Raw genomic sequence first — 20,504 nt, 5'->3', positions numbered from 1 at the left:
AAGGGGATAAATGTGAAAAGGAAGGGAAAATATTTCATCGAATGTCTTAATACTAATAGAATCCTTTCCAGAACCAACTTCATAGGCCTGAAAATGGTCATCGAAACGTTTTACATTAATTTCTTTACATACTATATATACAAGACTACCCTGAATTATAAAATATTTTATTCTATACAATTCTAGTTTATTATTTACATTAGCAGCTAAGTGATAATTACATTTATAGCGCGTTCCTTTAAAAACTATATCATCCGCAATTTCACAGCTTATGAAATTAATATTATATACAGTTTTGATATTTTTAAAATATGTCTCTTGCGTTAAATCTAAAGTTTTTGAAAACTCAAAGTGAAATGGTGGTTCAAAACCATTTTCGCGATTTAAAAGAAATGTTGAAAATTGAAGACCAGCTTTTTTTGCAACTGAGAGGGATGGATTTACTCTCGACATGGCATTGTTGAAATACATTTTCGCTGTACTGTGATTTCCCTCAAAGCGCATACACCACAAATTCCGCAGAGGACCACATTTCCTAATGGCTGTCGCGTAGTGCACCAAGAAATAATGCTTAGGTTTCAGGGCTCCGTACAGTTTTGTATACATTGTATGATGTTTCTTAATTAACAATTGCAAATCACTTAAATCTTCTTCTGAGAAACTTGGTTTTAAAATAACATCAATAATTTGCAACAAAGATGTGAAAACTAACCAATGCTTGTTGTTTACAGGTATCAAATCTCCTATAATGAAGCTTAAAAAATGTACAAAACACATTGATTCGCTTGCGGACATGCTTAAATTAAAATTAAGCCTATGAGATTCCAAGTCACCGAAAATATTTCCAATTTCTATTTCTCCAAACTGGAAAAGAGATTTTCTACTATTTATGGTACTTAAAGAAATAACATTATCTTTAATCAGCGATTGCAATACGTTGCATAAGTCATATTGGCAAACGCCTTCAAATATATCATGCATGACATCGAACGTTATATTATCGGTAACACTGAAGCCAGGTAATCTTTCAAATATGCAACTATTTTGAACTCCTGTTTCCTTAAAATTATTCAATTGTAAATCGGTTTTATAATTTTCTTTGTTTCTTAATGCTTCTGTTGACTGTTCTGTATCGAATTGCATTTCGGAACGAGATCTAGTGCAAGCTCTACAGTATTTAAAAGCATTGAATGACTGCACGTAGCCTAAAACGCTATTGAGACCTAAATTGTCACCTACAATCAAGCCTTACACGAAATGGACCGTGCGTGTTTTACCTCCTGTATCTATTGCTATACCTTCTTGTAACTCTTTCAGCAGTTCTACCAAAGAAAAAAATGACTTATCATAACCAAGGTGTTTTAAATCCTTTGTCTGCATGTAAGCAGCGGGTAAAATATATTCTAATTTAGATAGTAAATAATCTGGCATAGTCGGAAAGCTGATATAAACACCACATATGGAAGTTTTGTGGCTTCCTAGAGGATTGTTGATTTGAAAATCGTCTAGATAAAGAATGAACGGTATTATCAATTCGGACGTAAACTCTTTTTTTTTCTTTTTAAACAACTCTCCACTAGCAAAGTTACTTATGGTTCTGCTTTTTAAGTACATTTCGGTATTTTTCAAAGTTGTGTTTAAAAGTTCTGGGATTTCAAATATTGATTTAAAAATAAACTCAAGTGGTATTATGCAAATATTTGCCGACTTGGAAGATAAGGTGGGGTTTCCCCTTATGACTTTTTCAGCAATTGTTGTTAAAATAGTCTTGTCGGTTGGTTCCTCGTACAAATGGAGTTCTTTTGACATTTTGAATAGCCTATATTCCGTTTTTAAGTCAATAAAAGGATGTTTGCAAAAATTTAGAATGCAATTTAAATCTTCATTAATTTAATTATGGTTTAATGTTTTTTCAATTGCAGTGGATGCTGATAAAAATAAACTCGAAATCAAATTTTTGAACTTTTAGAACTTGATTTCTGGGCATGAAACTTTCTTGGTACAGGTTTAGAGATAAATCTAACGCTTGTTTTTTTAAATGTTGGATAGTATTGGAAATATTTATGCTTTTAAAATCAATATCTGGCAAGTTATTTTGATTTATGTGGGCTGATGTAGCTTGTTCCAACATAAATGTTTGAAATGAACAACCGGTAATTTCATCGGATTTTAAAGTAACGCTTTTAAATTTGTGAATTTTTTCAAGGTGCACTCTAAAGTTTTTTAAAGTTGTAAAGTTTTGATTACATCTTTCTTGCTTACATTCTAACTTTAAAAAAGTAGTGGGTAATACATGGTCATCTTTTAAGTGGCGTATTAATAATGTAGGAGATACAAAGTCTTTATGACGCTTAAAACAAAAATACATTTTGCTAGTTACATCTGAATGTCGTTGAAAGTATTTACAAGGCTGATTAGACTGACAGATTTTTTTTCGTGTTCAGAGGTTATTTCATAAAAAAAGGTTTGAAAAAACCAACAAACATTGTAACAAGTTTGAGGATATTGTAGCCCTAAGACTTGAAAGATTTTAAAGCATACGTCTAGACACTCAATGAAAGACCCACATTTTAGCAGGACCTTGTTAAAGCTGATGTAGAATCCACGGATTTCATCTGGAGATAGTCCTTCGACGATAATGAATGGTTGCAGACTTTGACCAGCGTTATAATATTTGTTGATCACTGCCTCCATTTGCCTCTGGTAGTCGTTTATTGTTGGCAAACATAAAACCAGACTTTCTTGAGCGTCGAGTATGGTTGCTTTCTTCGTCCTTTTTCCAGATTCGGATGGAAATCTAGTTGTCGAAGGCAATATGGCTACTAAAAGAATGGCGTAAATGTAGTCCTGAGCATCTGTAACATTAATTTTTAATATACCTCAGGGAAATATACAAAGGCAATTTACAAACCTATATTTTCAGTTGATGAGCCACAAAGGAAAAGATTTTTGCAGTAAGCATTCGAAATTTTTTTTTAATGAGCTTCGATATGCTTCTTGAAAAATGACCACTTTGCAAAAAGTAGGTTTCCCTTCGAAGGGTAGAGAATATAAAAATCAATTTTGATCTGCAATTTTAATATATAAAAATAAAAATGCAATTATAGGACAATATAAAATTACCAGTTCGTCAGCTTTCGGATGAGCAAATTTTGACCATTCTTTTAAAAACTCCAAGCTGCCCTTTGTCTTTAAATCCTTCTGACGAGAGTGATAAGTCTTTCGCCATTTATCAATGACTCTAGCCCAATCGTCTCCGTCTCGATTAAGAGCGGCCTTGTAAGCAGTACAAATTATTGGATCTACTTCAATAAGTGAATCCAAAACAGGAAAGCACGGCGTTGAAGGCCTCGACGGAGACAAAGATGCTTGGAGCTTACGTTTTTTGTAGCACTTGCTTTTGTACCGGGAAAACAACCGCCCCGCAGCATTATTTCTGCGCTGTCTGAAAATAACGAAAGTGTGTCGTTTGCAGACAGCTTTTTAAGCGTATTATTAAATATGTACGTACCGTCTCCCTTTTCCATTCAGAAAGCCTTGCTCTGAAAATAGCCCTAAGACCTATCGGCCCGATAGATGACTTGATGTCGTCCTCGGTAAGGTACTGCAGGCTTTCATAGGTCACTTGCGATTCTGATAAAAACAAGCATATTCTTAATTAATATGTATTAACACTTTTTTTAAGGTGGCGCTTTGCTTTGCTTTGCTATAGAAGACTCTAACATATACATTTTATATACTTTTTTAACAACTACTCACCTTTTAAATACGTGAACGCTGGAAGAATCTCTCTTTTCTCCAAAAACTCCAGCAGCTTAGAGTCGTCGTCAGTCAAGATTGTGTGGGCTTCGCTTTCTTGTTCGCTATCGCGAACGCTATCGGCGTTCGCTATCTGAGAACAGTTTTCGCAACTTGGAACCAATTTGTTCGTCGGTAGAAATTGTTACCAACACCGTTCGATTTTCGTGAACAAACGTTCGAAAAGTGAGAACTAAAAATGGAGAACGGATTGTTCGCAAATCATGAAAAATGTTCTTGATTTTTTTCGTTCTTTTTTTTCTGGGTGTATGTGCACTACTTTGGAACCATTATTCGTGGCCACCAAAAAATTTCAGTCTGAACAACTGTATATGGGCGATTTTTATAAAATATGGCTAGAGCTAAAGCTAGCTGTTACTGCAATGGGTGCCAGTAGTAAGGCATTAGTGGACTGCCTCCAAAAAAGAGAAGAAATCCTTTTGGAAAATAATATTGTAATTTGTGCTGTTTATTTGGATCCTCGCATTCGACGAGTGCTAAGCAAAAACCCTGAGTGCATAATCAGAGCAAGACGTTATCTAAACCATCTTTATTTACAGATACATGCTTTTCCAGTTTTAAAGTTCGGTACGATTTAACTTAGACTTTAATTTCATTTATTCAGACCGATTCCCGACAAACTATTCAAAACGATGAACCTATACCATCAACGTCAATCCAATCAAGTACTCTTTTAAGTCAATTCCTAAATTCATTTGAAGAATTTCAGAGCGGAGAGACCTCAGACGCCTATGATAACGACATAAAGAAGGCGTATAGTGAAATTGAAAATTATTCTCCCAAGCCGATTGATTTGAATGTTCAAATCATGACTTATTGGGAGGAGAAAAGATTTGTCTACCCTTACCTCTTCGAAATGACTAAAGTGGTCCATGCTGTTCCCGCTACCCAAGTCAGCGTAGAAAGGTCCTTTTCCGCCCTAAAACTTATTCTAACGGACCTCAGATGCAAAATTTCGTCAGAGTCAATAAAAAAACTTTTATTTGTTAAACTAAATAAACAATTTAAATAAAACACAACTTTAAATTAATGAGTTTATATCAGTCGATTATTACCCGTTTTCCCGTTTTCGGAACTAACACTGATGCACTAGGCCAGTATAGGCAATTTATTTAAAGTGTTAAGGTGTACTCTTATATATAACTAGTTGGATATGTATGACTGTAAAGTCTGCTTACTATTAAAGCATTGATTTTTCCCATGTGCGACATAAATTAATAAAAATAAACATACTAACGGTGGTCTATAGTATCTGAAATTTTTTTTTTAAATAGCAAACCGCGCATTTAGCATTCTTAATTTTGAATTACATTTCTATGAACTACGGAACCGCCACAATATGATATTGAGTTTTATTTTTGATCGAAATAATAAAACTCAGAGAATAAGTTTTATTATTTGATTCTTATAAAAGAATAACTGTTATTTTTCAAGCGGAAAATAAAACTCGGAGAATAAGTTATATTTGTCAAGTTTAATATAAAACTGAGAGAATAACAATTATTTAATGAGTTTTAAATAAAAATCATGACATAACTATTATAAAAAGATTTTAAAAATAAAACTTATAACAGTTACGAACCCTGGGTTTTTCAATAGCCAAGCCATATGGGGACGACTCCTAGTCATGGTATTGGGCTACTTAAACTCTTGAGCAAACAAAAACTTCGGATATCAAACAAAAACACCTCTTAACGAGGTAGAAAGTAGTGGCGAAGGCCCCTTTAACAAAAATTTCTGATATCAACAATTGTGACGAAAAATGATATTACATTCGATAAAATAAATAAACTATATTAAATTTATGTGTTCGGCACGCAGAAAATTTACATGTAGGTAAATAAATATGTACTGTTGCGGGCCGAAATCATAAATTTAATATAGTTTATTTATTTTATCGAATGTAATATTATTTTTCGTCACAATTGTTGATATCAGAAATTTTTGTTAAAGGCGCGTTCGCCACTACTTTCTACCTCGTTAAGAGATGTTTTTGTTTGATATGTTAAACAAGAAAGGAAGTTAACTTCGGCAAGCCGAAGTTTGTATACCCTTGCAGTTAAATTTATTAAATTTAAAAGTACCAAAAGTGATTTTCCCAATAGTGTAAGAAAATATGTCAAGAAACACCGAAGCTATAATTTGGTTCATATTATTTTCCTACCAATTTGGCGATCTTTCCTATGGCAGCTATATGATATAGTCGTCCGATTTCGATAAAATTAAATTCGAAATTCAGAACTAATTAAAAAATGTTATTTCCAAGCGCAGGAGGTTATGTGTTAATAAACACCGAAGCTATAATTTGTTTCATATTATTTTCCCACCAATTTTCCGATTGTTCCTATGGCAGCTATATGATATAGTCGTCCGATTTTGATAAAATTAAATTCGAAACTCACTGCGTTGCAAACTTCTGACTGAAATCAATACACCCTCTGCAAGGGTATAAAAACACCTAAGATTTAATTTTGCTTAGTTTTTTTTTCCGATTATTCCTATGGGAGCTATAAAATATAGCTGACCGATCCGGCTGGTTCCGACTTATATACTACTTGCAAAATAAATAAGACTTTTGGGAAAGTTTCAGCCCGATAGATTTAAAACTGAGAGACTAGCTTGCGTAGAAACGGACGGACAGACGGACAGACGGACATGGCTAGATCGACTCCTCTAGTCGTGCTGATCAAGAATATATATACCTTATGGGGTCGGAAACGTCTCCTTCACTGCATTGCAAACTTCTGACTGAAATCAATATACCCTCTGCAAGGGTATAAAAACACCTAAGATTTAATTTTGCTTAGTTTTTTTTCCGATTATTCCAATGGGAGCTATAAAATATAGTTGACCGATTCGGCTGGTTCCGACTTATATACTACCTGCAAAAGAAATAAGACTTTAAGGAAAGTTTCAGCCCGATAGCATTAAAACTGAGAGACAAGTTTGCGTAGAAACGGACATTCCTATACTAAATGCAAGGGTATAACAGTTATTTTATTATTTCTCTGACCGTTTCTTTGACAGCTATATGTTAGAGACGTCCGATTTGTATTAAATTTAATTCGAAATTCTTTAAAATACACAAAATGTTATTCCCAATAGTATAAAATAATATGTCAAAAAACACCGAAGCTTTGATTTGTTTCATATTACTTTCCCACCAATTTTCCGATCGTTCCCATGGCAGCTATATGATATAGTCGTCCGATTTTAATAAAATTAAATCCGAAATTCAGAACTAATTACAAAATGTTATTTCCAAGCGAAGGAGGTTATATGCTAAAAAAACATCAAAGACTTATATACTACCTGCAAAAGATATACGACTTTTGGGAAAGTTTCAGCCCGATAGCTTTAAAACTGAGAGACTAGTTTGCGTAGAACCGGATGAACAGACGGACAGACAGACCAAAATGCTAAAAAATGCTACACCAGATTTTGTGTTATAGTTGTCTGTAATTATTATTTTATTACTATTAATAGTTCGGCTTCTTGGTCTAATTCTAAACACTCTAATCACTTGAGTAGGACAATTGTATTTTAATACCCGTTACTCGTAGAGTAACTTTCGTCGGAAAGTCTGTAACATATAGAAGTATCCGTTTTTCGACACCATAAAGAATATATATTCTTGATCAGGATCAATAGCCGGGTCGATCTAGCCATGCCCGCCTGTCCGTATGAACGGTGTGATTTTGGAAACTATAAAAACTACAACACAGGGACTAGGAAATCAGATTCTAACGAGTACTTCGCAGCGCAAAGCGCTCAAAATTGTGGCACCTACAGTTTTAATGCGAGAATACACATTTTAACAGCTCTCTTATAGCTCTCGTCAATACCAATCAATTGATCCAATGTTGCCACAACCACAAACTTCTAACGCCCACACACCTCCCAAGAAGAAAATCAATGACGTCAGAGCTAGACAACGGCTAGGTGCAAGCCGAACTGCGCGGCAAATAGTCTCTTTCAAACAAAACTGTTGGACCAAATATTTAACTGAATAACGAATGCAAGTATTTCAGCTTAAGTATATGTATATAATACGCTCTAGGATTGTTCATCCTGTCAGGAGTATAATAACTCCCCACAAATTGGAGCGGAAATTATACATGGTGGCCTGCCGGCTAGGAACGGCATGGCGAAGATGAGAGTTTGGAGAAAGAGAATGTGGAAAAAGAGATAGTTTGAAGAACTAGAGGTCGGAGAGAGAGGGAGAGAGAGGGGAGACTTCAATGGCAGAGTGATGGTGCCGTGTGCAAAAGAAAATAACGGAACGCACCGGACTTTGGACTTTGGACCAGGAGAAGAAGTGGCACATCTCAGCAGCGGGACAGCACGCCTCCGTGCCACATGCCACATGAGCCGTGGGTCTAGGACAAAGAGGTCAAACTAGATCCGTGGATCTTGAACATGGAGTGGAGAGTACCAGCGGACGGTGCGCAAATGGGAACTAACGGTTCCCGGATGCCCTATATAAGGCCGCAGAGCTCTGGGAGCTAAATCAGTCGATACGAGATTCTAACGATTACCTCGCGGCGCAAACCGCTCAAAACTGTGGCACCTACAGTTTTAATGCGAGAATACAAATTTTACATCTCTCTTATAGCTCTCGTCAATACCAATCAATTGATCCAATGTTGCCACAACCACAAACTTCTAACGCCCACACACCTCCCAAGAAGAAAATCAATGACGTCAGAGCCAGGCAATGGCTAGGTGCAAGCCGAACTGCGCGGCAAGTATATCTCTTTCAAACAAAACTGTTGGACCAAATATTTAACTGAATAACGAATGCAAGTATTTGAACTTAAGTATATGCATATAATACGCTCTAAGATTGTTCATCCTGTCAGGAGTTTAATAACTCCCCACAAATTGGAGCGGAAATTATACATGGTGGCCTGCCAGCTAGGAACGGCATGGCGAAGATGAGAGAATGTGGAAAAAGAGAGAGTTTGAAGAACTAGAGGTCGGAGAGAGAGGGAGAGAGTGGAGACTTTAATGGCAGAGTGATGGTGCCGTGTGCAAAAGGAAATAACGGAACGCACCGGACTTTGGACTTTGGACCAGGAGAAGAAGTGCCACATCTCAGCAGCGGGACAGCCCGCCTCCGTGCCACATGCCACATGAGGTTCAGCAGGATAGCGCCAAGACATCGGACTTCAGGTGGTAGCCGTGGGTCTAGGACAATGAGGCCAAACTGGATCCGTGGATCTTGAACTTGGAGTGGAGAGTACCAGCGGACGGTGCGCAAATGGGAAATAACGGTTCCCGGATGCCCTATACACGAGGAGTCAAGCCGTCAAGATCAGTCAGTTATCAAAGTCAATGGACCAAGTCAACCAGCAGCACGTGAAAAATAAGTCCACAAATACAAGTCGTCAGAAGCAGCGCCATGGGATGAGACGTTCGGGATTGGGACATCAGGAATCTCCGAATTGAGGCACAGGTAGCTGAGGTCTAAAGGGCATCACACAGCTCATTCAAGGCGGTTTGTTTCATACTTTGTCAGTCAGAATCGAGAAATAGAGTCCTGCGATGAACAACCGTGATCTCGTGGGGAATGTTCTCAAAACCCAGTGTGCCTTGCCCGACTGAGCAAGACCTGGGGCGACGGACGAGAGATCGACCCTTGTCCTGGAAAACCCAGCGGTTACCGGCGAAGACCAAGAACAGCAACCGACCGAAATCCCGAGTGCCAGATAAACACACTACCAGCCAGAAAGGGGGAGCAGTCGACCGGTTGAGGCATTTAAGAGGCGTTGCCCTGGAGACGCCCAACGGATCAGCAAGTCCCGGAACAGCGATCGTCCAAGACCTCAAGGATCAGAGACCACGATACATCCAGCCTCGCAGCAAGATCATGCTTGCAGAGCAGATCAGAGGACATCAGCAGCGACTGCCACGGAAAACTCATTGAGTAGCGCAGGAACGTCACGGACGACAAGCAATAAGGTGAGGCTGGGGTGGAACGTTCGACTGCGCTAGGTGTAAAGTGAAGAGTACTGCTAGACAGTTAGCCTTGACTGTCTGCGCAAGCTAAGCGAAACTCAGTGGGACCGTCCGGGACAGAGAAAGGTGCAGGTGGTCATTGTCTCGAAAGGCGTTTCTCTGGAGAGCAAGGCACCTGTTCGCCCTAGTCTGAGAACGGTGACGCTTTCCTAAGCCCGCAAGGCCGATCTCTCTGCGAGTCCAAGGCGCGACATGCGGCCTGGAGTCAACGCGTCGGCGAGCGAGCAGAGGCGAGAGACACCACAAGCATCTCGAGATACAGGAAAGATTCAGCGATCACCGAGGCAACACGTCGACAACCCAGGACGAGCATCATCAGCAGCACTTGGAGCCAGCGCTCTGCGACACCTAGACCAACCGAGCCACCCACCTGCTGTTATAAGTAAAACGAAAATAAACTCACTTTAATCCCTTGAATTTTGTGCTTTCTCACTGATCTACAGAGCTGTCACGTCATACAAATTTGGTGGGACGAACATATAATCTACTGACCTAGCCGCACGATTCTCGTAGCGAGCAGACCAACAAAATCAGCTCGTTACATCTGGCGCTCAACGTGATTGTCCCAACAGTGAGAGCAACAAAAGCAGAATGGGAAAGAAGTAGATCTACCGCCTCAAGAAAGCGGACTTTGTCCAAGTCGCACGGAGGCTCAATATTACCCTGGGTGGAAGATTAGACGACATGAGGAAGGCATTGTCGGAGTATTATTCAGAGACGGAGAACGACCCACAACTCGTCGATATCTGGGCCGAGCTGGAAGCAGCATACCACGACAGAGCCGGCCCAAGCATCACGCTAACGGACGCCGAAGGGGACAACCTAGTGGCGAGTCTGATCATCGACAACTTGTAAAAAGAGGCACATAGGAGAGAGTTAAGGCAAATGGAAGCGCTGACGTTGAGACCCAGCCAGTAAGACTATGCAAGGGTCGCTAAACAAGTCCGCGAGTGGTCGTTTAGGTTTGACGGGCGGAAAAACCATTCGAGTTCCTGGGGCAAGTAGAATGGTCCGCCAACACATACAGCTTGGACTTAGATAGCTATCCCCAAAGCAATGACGGAATTTCTTAATTAAAGGGCTTTGAAGTGGTTCATTGCCAACAACAAGCAATTAACCTGGGCGAAATTCATAGAAAGCTTTTACACCTATTTTCTGCCTATTTTTACCAGGCTGCCGTATCAAGGCAGGCAATGGAAGCAAGGCTACAGCGAGTCGTTCAATGAATACATGATCGACATGCAGACAATGGTGAGGCCACTTAGTTATTCTACGAGAGAGACCTTAGCACGAGGAACTTGAAAAAGAGCGGGAAGCGTTCGCACAGGAGATCAACTTCTCCAAGACCAAGTCGGCAGCCCCAACGCAGATCACATTCAGAAGATGCAAAGAAAAAGACAACCAGAAGAAACGGAGAAATGACCAATGGTCACCACCACACCGAGTTTTACGGCAGCAGGTAACGAACGTAGGAAGCCGAAGGACAATTGCACGGTTGGCAGCCCGGTACTACTGGCCAGGTATGCATAGAGACGCTCAAGCCTATGTGAGGAAATGCGAGACATGCATGAGACTTAAAATGCTTACCCAAGTGCCAGACAAACCGTGGGCCTGCTGCTGTTGGTCCTGATAGACAATTCTCTAAATGGACGGAATCAGTGCCGCTGCGCAGTGCGACAGCTGAGTCGATCAAAAAGCGTTTAGGGAGCGCATATTCGCAAGCTATGGGGTGGTCAGAACGGACAACGGAGTGCATTTTCAAAAGTTTTCTGGATGAGATGGTTATCAGACAGCACTACACCGCAACCTGCACACCACAAGAGAACGGTCATCATAAGGATACGGCACAAGTACACGATAAAGAGTGTATGCTGACCCCGACGACGAGGCAACGGTTTCAGAGTCGGTCGCAATCAAGAGTCAACTGATTACACCACGTAAAAGGTAGTATGCGCGGAGGCAAGAAAGCAACAAAAGTTGCTCTGTCCAGACACACACCGCACCGAAGCATCCGGAGATTCTCTGCGGAATGCGCTAGAAGAGCTCGACTATTTGTTACCCGAGAAAAGGTTGGTCAGAATCAGATCTACACCGTATCCAGTTGGTCAACCCAGACTGCAAACACTTATCGCACCAACAATAAACAGGACGAAAACGCGGGAAAACCCTGTATTGAAAGAGAAGTAAATGCCGGTCCAACCAAAATTGCAACTCACCACAGGCACAAAAGCCCTGCTGCAAACGAAGGTCAAACGGTATCTAAAACCGCTGGGGCTGTTGTCCTTAAGCTTAAAAACAACGAACGGAATAGTTTGGTAGGAGCTGGAAAAAAAACAAAGGAAAGACAAGAAAAAATCAACCGAAAGCTGTACTGGCAGAAGCAATCTTGCCAATTCACCATTGACTAGGGAAGGGGGCGCCTCGATAAGAAGGCGGTCGATTGTGACTGGTCGATAGGGGCGATCGATGGGCACATGGGTATCGATAGCCGATGAACTATCGATCACACACGGATGGTGTGACCGGACGGAGGAACGACGATAAGGAGGAGAACGCAGTAACGAGCAGCTATCTGGGGTTCGATAGTCGATGAGTATCGATATCCCAATGGGAACATATGAAGTATTGTCGCGGGAGAGTTTAAGTTCGTCGAGGCAGGCGCAGATGAAAAGAATGCTAACTTGACCGAGAACCGGAGCTGTGGAACTCTGGATAGAGCTGTGAGCATCAAAGGAGCATCAATAAAGCAACGAGGGAGCGTCGACGGAGTCATCGAGATCATCACAAAAACTTAATGGCTACTGGATACACGAGGATTAATGCCGGAGAGGAGGAAAGAGTTTATTTTGTTTTCCGAAGTAAGGGGGGAATATGAGAAGAAATTGCAGCGGCAATTATACATGGTGGCCTGCCGGCTACTAGATACGCGGCGAATTAGCACGTAGGAACGGCATGGCTAAGATGGTAATTAGGAGAAAGAGAGTTTGGAGAACGAGAGGTTGGAGAGAGAGAGAGCGGAGACTTCAATTGCAAAGTGAGGTTACCGTGTGCAAAAGGAAATAACGGAACGCACCGGACCTTGGACTCTGCCGTGGACCTTGGACCAGGTGAAGAAGTGCCACATCTCAGCAGCTGGATGGCGCCCCTGCGTGCCACATGCCACTGAAGGTTCAGCAGGATAGCGCCAAGACATCGGACTTCAGGTGGTAGCCGTGGGTCTAGAACAAACAGGCCAAGCTGGATCCGTGGATCTTGGACCTGGAGTGGAGAATACCAGCGGGCGGTGCGCAAATGGGAAATAGCGGTTCCTGGATGACCTATATAAGGCCGCAGAGCTCTGGAAGCTGGATAAGTCGATCACGAGGAGTCAAACCGTCAAATTCAGTCAGTTATCAAAGTCAACCAGAAGTACGTGAACTACAAGTCAACAACAACAAGTCGTCAGAAGCTGCGCCGTGGGAAGCCTACAAGGAGCAAGATTGAGACATGAGGAATCTCCGAGTTTAGACACAGATAGCTGAGGTCCAGAGGGCATCACACGGCTAAGTCAAGGCGGTTTGGTTACCGGCGAACTCCCGGAACAGCAACCGACCGAAACCCCGAGTGCCAGAAAACCACACTACCAGCCAGAAAGGGGGAGCAGTCGACAGGTTGAGGCATTTAAGAGGCGTTGGAGGGCCCAACGGTTCAGCAAGTCCCGGAACAGCGATCGTCCAAGGCCTCAAGGGACAAAGACCACGATACATCCAGCCTCGCAGCAAGCATGAAGGAGCACAGCAGAGGACATCGGCAACGTCATGAACTACAAGCAACAGGGTGCGGCTGGTGTGGAACGTTCGTCTGCGCTAGGCGTAAAGCGAAGTGAACTGCTAGGCAGCTTCCTGACGTTAGCCTTGACTGTCAACGCGAACTGAGCGAAACCCTAGTGGCACCGTCCGCAACAGAGCAAGGGATGGGCGGTTATTGTCTAGAAGGGCGTTGCCCTGGAGAGCGAGGCATGTGTTCAGCCTAGTCTGAGAACGGTGACGCTTCCCTAAGCACGCAAGGCCGATCTGTCTGCGATCCCAAGGCCCGACAAGCGGCCTCGAGTCCACGAGTCGGCGATCAAGCAGAGGCGAGGGACACTAAGAGCATCCCGAGATACAGGAAGGAGTCAGCGATCATCGAGTCAACGCGTCGACCAGCCAAGACAGCAGTATCATCAGACATTTGAATAAGCGCGAGACGACACCGAAACCAACCGATCCACCCGCCCGCTGTAATAATTAGAACGAAAATAAACCCACTGTAATCCTTTAAATTCTGTGCTTTCTCACTGATTTACGGGGCAGTCACGTCATTTAAATTTGGTGGGACGAGCACACAATCTACTGAGCTAGCCGCACGATTCTCGTAGCGAGCAGACCCACAAAATCAGCTCGTTACAGGAGACGGCCAATAGCCTAAAGGAATTCGGTCCATCGCACGTGGAGGTTAAGCGAAAAATAGAAAATATAAAGAAGTACATGTTTGAAACTTTAAATAGGGATATACATAACATTAACATTTTTTTCCTTCGACCTGTTTTTTGAGCCGAACTAGCGATGGTGGGACCTTCGGGGGAAACCCCCCTCCACATGATAGTATTTTTGATACAAGGGTCAAGCGCATTTGACATGCACCCAACAGACTGCACATGTAACGCCTAACGCAGTAAACATAAGAATATCTCAATGATACTAATATATTGACATTTTTGCAGTTTTCTCATGCTTGACCAGCGATGGGCACGACGACGACCTGGACGATACCAATACCACTGGGGAACCCACAGGATCCCAGGCAAATCATCGCAAGGTAGATAGGGACGATCGGTATCTTCAAATAGTACTGCGAAAGTTGGAGGTGATGGCTCAAGGTGCAAGATATATGGCAGACACATGCCACGAACCTAAAATAATACAAATAAGCAAATACATACTTATTTATAGCTAGAAATAAATACCATTAAATAGTATGTGTTTTAGTAATTCTTTATTTATTCAACCATAAAGCTCTTAGGCATGTTATAATTCTTTAGTTTACAGTCCTAGCCCCCGATTTTCACGAAAAAATGATCCTCGACGGACTCTTAAGAATTTTCATAAAGTTTCCTTCTCTACTACAGGGTGGCTGATGAATTTTGCTACATTTTTCAGTGTATGGAATTCATTTTTCTTTTGTTCATGTTAAAGCTCATTCAATTTTATTAAATATAGCTTAATTAGTTTTAAAAATAATGGAATTTAAATGCCCCCCCTGCTCGTTGATGCATGTGCGGCATCTTACCAAAAAGTTGTTCATTACTGCTTGGAGAGTTGAGACAGGAATAGCCGCAATTGTTTCTCGAATGGATTGCCTTAGTTTATTTAAGTTTGTTGGTTTTGCCAGGAATCTGTTTGCAATAACCCCACAAGAAAAAGACAGGTGCAGTAAGGTCAGGCGACCTGGGTGGCCAACGGAATGTGGAATGTTGGGAAATTTTCGTCGCAATTCTGTCATAACAGGTTGAGCTATGTGAGGAACTGCACCATCTTGCTGAAACCACACAGAGTTGAAAGAAATTCTCATTCGGCGTAATTCTGGATAGAAAAACTTTCTCAACATGCTCAAGTAACGGTCTCCAGTAACCGTAACGGTGTGACCGTTTTCTTCCAAGAAGTAGGGCCCGACAATGCAGCGTGATGAAACTGCACACCACACTGTGACACGAAGTGGATGCAATTCCGTGTCATGGAGTATCTGTGGGTTGGAAGCATTCCATGTTCGGCAATTTTGTTTGTTTATGTTGCCGTTTAAATCGAAGTGGGCCTCGTCAGACATGAAAAGACAGTTCAACATGTTCCCATCCTCTTCCACCATTTGAAGCATCTTCTGGCAAAATTCCAAGCGAATCGGCAATGAATTTTATATGGGAATAAGTCCAAATCTTTGTGCATAATTGACTGTAATGACTGTCTATTTACACCCATTTGAGCAGATAAGCTTCTTGTCGAAACACGTGGATTGTTTTGTATGGCAGCAGCTACAGCAGCGATTGTTTCCTCCGTTCGAACTGAAGGGTTTCGATGGTAAGGTCTTCTGTTGACTGTCCCATGCTCGGCAAAATTGTTTACAAGTCTCATTATGGTCCATCTGTTCGGAGGATTGGCGCCAAACGTGCGCCTATACTCTCTTTGAACCGAAACTACGGACTCCAGTGCGTGATAGCGGCGGACAATCCAAATTTTTGTTTCAGTGTCCCAGTTATCCGTTTTTGTTAAATGTAAAAGTCAATCAGCAAAATAAAAAAAAATTAACCAGATTCATTAAATAGAAAAAAAGTTATTTAATTTTTTTTTGGTAGCGGCTTTCATCAGCCACCCTGTATTTTGACCTATGGGCTTTTTATTCCTCGTCAAAATAATAAGCTTTCTAAAAAATTCGACAAAAATATGTAATTGTTTTTATAGCTGTCCTTACAAAAGTAAATATTCTTAATGGACCGCGATTCCTTAAAAACTCGCGAACCAACATTTTTTTTTTCAAAGAAAATCTGAAGAAATCGGGTTTTTTGACTGGCAGGAGCAAACATAGACATCAATGGACCACTTGTGAAAGCCACTTGCTATTCTAGCATCAAAACTGTAAGAGCCACCGTTTTGGGCGGCTTGTGGGCGTTAAAGTGGGCGTGGCACGCTGCTGAGACAAACTTCCGCTGCGTAAGAAGCTCAGGAACCTGCATGCCAAGTCCCAATAGCCTAGCTCTTATAATTTCCGAGATCTTAGCATTCATCCGGACGGACAGGCAGACGGACATGGCTAGATCGACTCGGCTAGTGATCCTGACCAAGAATATATATACTTTATGGTGTCGGAAACGCTTCCTTCCGTCGAATCTAGTATACCCTTTTACTCTACGAGTAACGGGTATAATTAATTTAAATCTGTAAAGCATGATGTAAGAGGCCAGTGACAAACTCGTCAAATCTCATATGTGACGTCACATCAAAAATTCCAAAAATTTCTAGTCAATTTCTCTTATCGTACCGACAATGTATTTACGATAATATTATTAAGAGTTATCCAGTTTCAGAGCAATGATTTGTGGAAAACCAAGTCAGATAAATATATACAAGTATTAATAAGATCTTTATCAACAGTCCTTTGTATTTGTGTTTTTACTCTTGAGCTTTAAGAAAGTGGCACCATCTTATTTCCAACAGTACCTTGTAGAGTATCGTCACGAACATTTCGAAGGTTATAAAGATTTAACTTTTATCCCGTATTTGCTGACTTTATATCGTTACTTGCTTCTTCTCTACAACCGATAACTAAAAAAAACCATGATTTTTTGTTAATTTTTGTGAACTCGAATATGAACAACTTGATTTGTTTATTTTAAACCGAGAACTGGAGTAGACATTTTTTAGGGGTACAGTTAAATCAAACAAAAACACCTCTTAACGAGGTAGAAAGTAGTGGCGAAATTGGTGTATCACTCGTTGCGATCGGACCATAATTGCAGATTTTCAATTCTGCGGCTATACAGTGGTCGGCATAAGTATTTTGACAAAATAAAAGTTAAGTATACTCATAACTTGAATATACTTCTTGTAAACTATAGGCATCAATGGAAAGGTAATTTCAATGCCGTTTGAATGATACAATACATTTCTTTACCCATTCAGTACTTATTGAAAAGGACGAATTTGTGTAAATCAACTTTGAAAAAAAAAAAAAAAACTTTTTTCCTCGTCTTGAAAACTTAAATTTTTTGATGCAAAAAGTTTCTTCAAACAAAAACAATAGTAACTGCAAAAAGAATTTTTCAAATATCATTTTTCTTATATTTTTTATGAATTTTTGAAAATGCTTAAAAACAGGCATTTGAGCCATATTTTTGTCTTTTTCATACAAATTTTTTCCGACATTGTCACCTTCAAAAAATCATAAAAAATATAAGCAAAATGATATTTGAAAAATTCTTTTTGCAGTTACTATTATTTTTGTTTGAAGAAACTTTTTGCATCAAAAAATTTAAGTTTTCAAGACGAGGAAAAAAGTTTTTTTTTTTTTTTTTCAAAGTTGATTTACACAAATTCGTCCTTTTCAATAAGTACTGAATGGGTAAAGAAATGTATTGTATCATTCAAACGGCATTGAAATTACCTTTCCATTGATGCCTATAGTTTACAAGAAGTATATTCAAGTTATGAGTATACTTAACTTTTATTTTGTCAAAATACATATGCCGACCAGTGTATATAGTAGTTGTCTTCGCAGGCTCTCTTGCGAGATTCGCCACTACGTGTACTGCCGTCCAAAGTAATTTGTATTTCATTATTGTAAATTTTTAACCTCTCTTGAAGAAAAAATTTATAATTTTTACATCTGCATAGAGTTTAAGTGTGTATTTATCAGTTTTTCACCTTACTCTACAACTTTAGGGAGTGAAAGTTATATTGGTTTACGGTAACAGCTGTAGTATTTAACATCGCTGGATTCCTTAAATTAGGCACTGTAGCGTAGAAAAGTTTTTCTTTCATAAGTTTTAAGTAAGTAAATATATAATTCTAAAAAATGTATAAAGACTCTAATAAACTTTCACGTTCCACTTCGGCTTAACCTTATTCTAACAAGGTATGGATTGTTTACATTCACATTCTAATAAGAATGAAACATCTAATACGAATATTAAACATTTTAATAACAAGTTTTATCGCTTCAATTACCTATTTTAATAGCACAAGTTTGGAATCTCAAGGGCTGTATAGTTTCAGATTTCAAGAGAAATCTGTCGTTTCTTACATTTCCCGCCGAACTAGCGGGTTTTTCCAAAGTGGTAGAACAAATAGATCAAGTTTCCTATTTCGATTAACTTCATGCAAGTAAGGGACCCTAAAACCATAACAGGTTTTCCGTTTGAAAAAATCTAATAAGAATATTTTTCATCAAATTGGTTTTTTTCTTGCTTATTCCAGTAAGTACGAAATATTTCGTATACGGAGCCGAAACGAGTTGCACATTTTATCGCTTAATATCTTCCAAACGGTAATTTTTAGGGAAAAAGTGTTATAAATCACAAGTTGAGGAATCTCAAGGCTATATGATTTGAAACTAGAAAAATTAGAGAAAATAGTCAAAAAGTGGTTTCAAAAAATAACTTTTTGTCATAGCTCTAAATCTATTATATTCAGGCAATTTTACTATATGAAGAGTATTTAGCAAATTAAATTATCTTTTCAGAGATATAGCATCTGTAGCATTAGTTGTTTAGATACTATAAGCATCTTAAATCTGGCCTTTTTTTTGATTTTCCGCTAAACACGCGGGTATTTCCAAAAGTCGTAGAACAAACTTTTTCTATTTCAAGCTACTTTATACACTCATAGGGTTTCCCAAACCCTAAAACTAAGATGGGATGCATACAAACCCACAACAAAGGGACAAACATTTTCATTTTGGGAAGAAGAAAATCTTGTTTTTTGAATTACTTTTGAACGGGACATCGGACTTCAACAAATGAGGTGTCATTCGACGCGTATTCTCAGTAAGAATAAAACTAGCTAAACAGCCGGGGGCTTTCATCCCCACCGTATCCAGCAACTTCAATTTTCTAAATTTTTACTTTTACACTTTCATCGTCTTTTCTCTTAAACAAATCTATATTTCGAAAGTCTTGGTATGCAATCTTCTTAGTTTTTGAGATACCTTTCGATTGGTGTCTCACTCGTTACGATCGGACCACAATGGCAGATTTTCAGTTCTGCGACTATATATAGTAGTTGTCTTCGCACGCTCTCTTGCGCGCTTCGCCACTACGTGTACTGCCGTCCACAGTAATAATATGTCAAAAAAACCGAAGCTATAATTTGTTTCATATTATTTTCCTACCAATTTTCCAATCGTTTCTATGGCAGCTATATGATATAGTCGTCCGATTTCGATAAAATTAAATTCAAACAAGAAAGAACGCTATATTCGAGTACCTCGACTATCAGATACCCGTTACTCAGCGAAAGGGACCAGAGGGAAATGAAGATATGCTAGCAGCAAAGCGAGATTAAAATGCGCCACCTACCGGCGGTAGACATATTTTAGCGTTATGGGCGTTAGAGTGGGAGTGGCAAACTTTTTTTTGGATCAAACGATAGGTAATAAAGAGACCAATACATTTCAGTTAAAATTTGTTATCTAGCAGAGTGGGCGTGGCATATTCGCGTAACAAGCTTGCGCTGTGTACAAAGCTACGGAATCTTTATCTGAGATCACAATTTTCTATCTGTGATAGTTTCCAAGATATCCACGTTCATATGTACGATTTTTTTAAGTTTGTGGGCGGTTTGTTAGCGTTAAAGTGGGCGTGGCACTCTGCTGAAACAAACTTGCGCTGAGTAAGAAGCTCAGGAATCTGCATGCCAAATCTCAGTAGCCTAGCTCTTATAGTTTCCGAGATCTCAGCGTTCATCCGGACAGACGGACAGACGGACATGGCTAGATCGACTCGGCTAGTGATCCTGATCAAGGATATATATACTTTATGGGGTCGGAAACGCTTCCTTCTGCCTGTTACATACTTTCCGACGAATCTAGTATACCCTTTTACTCCATGCGTAACGGGTATAAATACAGAACTAATTAAAAAATCTTATTTCCAAGCGTAG

At 40.0% G+C, this 20,504-nt stretch overlaps 1 protein-coding gene across 9 annotated transcripts in view; it reads left to right on the top strand.

Moving 5' to 3' along the window:
- Positions 1-20,504, top strand: part of LOC119561890 — a 129,985-nt gene that overhangs the window by 83,522 nt on the left and 25,959 nt on the right. For 5 of the 9 annotated variants that reach the window (XR_005221496.1, XR_005221495.1, XR_005221501.1 and 2 more), the window contains one exon: positions 14,582-14,836. The exons of 2 other annotated variants lie outside the window; for them this stretch is intronic. Coding sequence is in view for 2 of the 7 variants with exons in the window: in XM_037875360.1 (XP_037731288.1) it covers positions 14,582-14,814 (233 nt within the window). In the remaining 5 variants the exon portion in view is untranslated. Of the gene's footprint in view, positions 1-731; positions 1,020-14,581; positions 14,837-20,504 lie in introns of those variants that run through there. 2 more of the 9 variants (XR_005221499.1, XM_037875359.1) reach the window with 2 other exon arrangements.

The sequence above is a fragment of the Drosophila subpulchrella genome, unplaced genomic scaffold, assembly GCF_014743375.2.
Source record: "Drosophila subpulchrella strain 33 F10 #4 breed RU33 unplaced genomic scaffold, RU_Dsub_v1.1 Primary Assembly Seq384, whole genome shotgun sequence".
Classification (NCBI taxonomy): Eukaryota; Metazoa; Arthropoda; class Insecta; order Diptera; family Drosophilidae; genus Drosophila; species Drosophila subpulchrella.
This window is presented reverse-complemented; position numbering and strand designations above follow the sequence as displayed.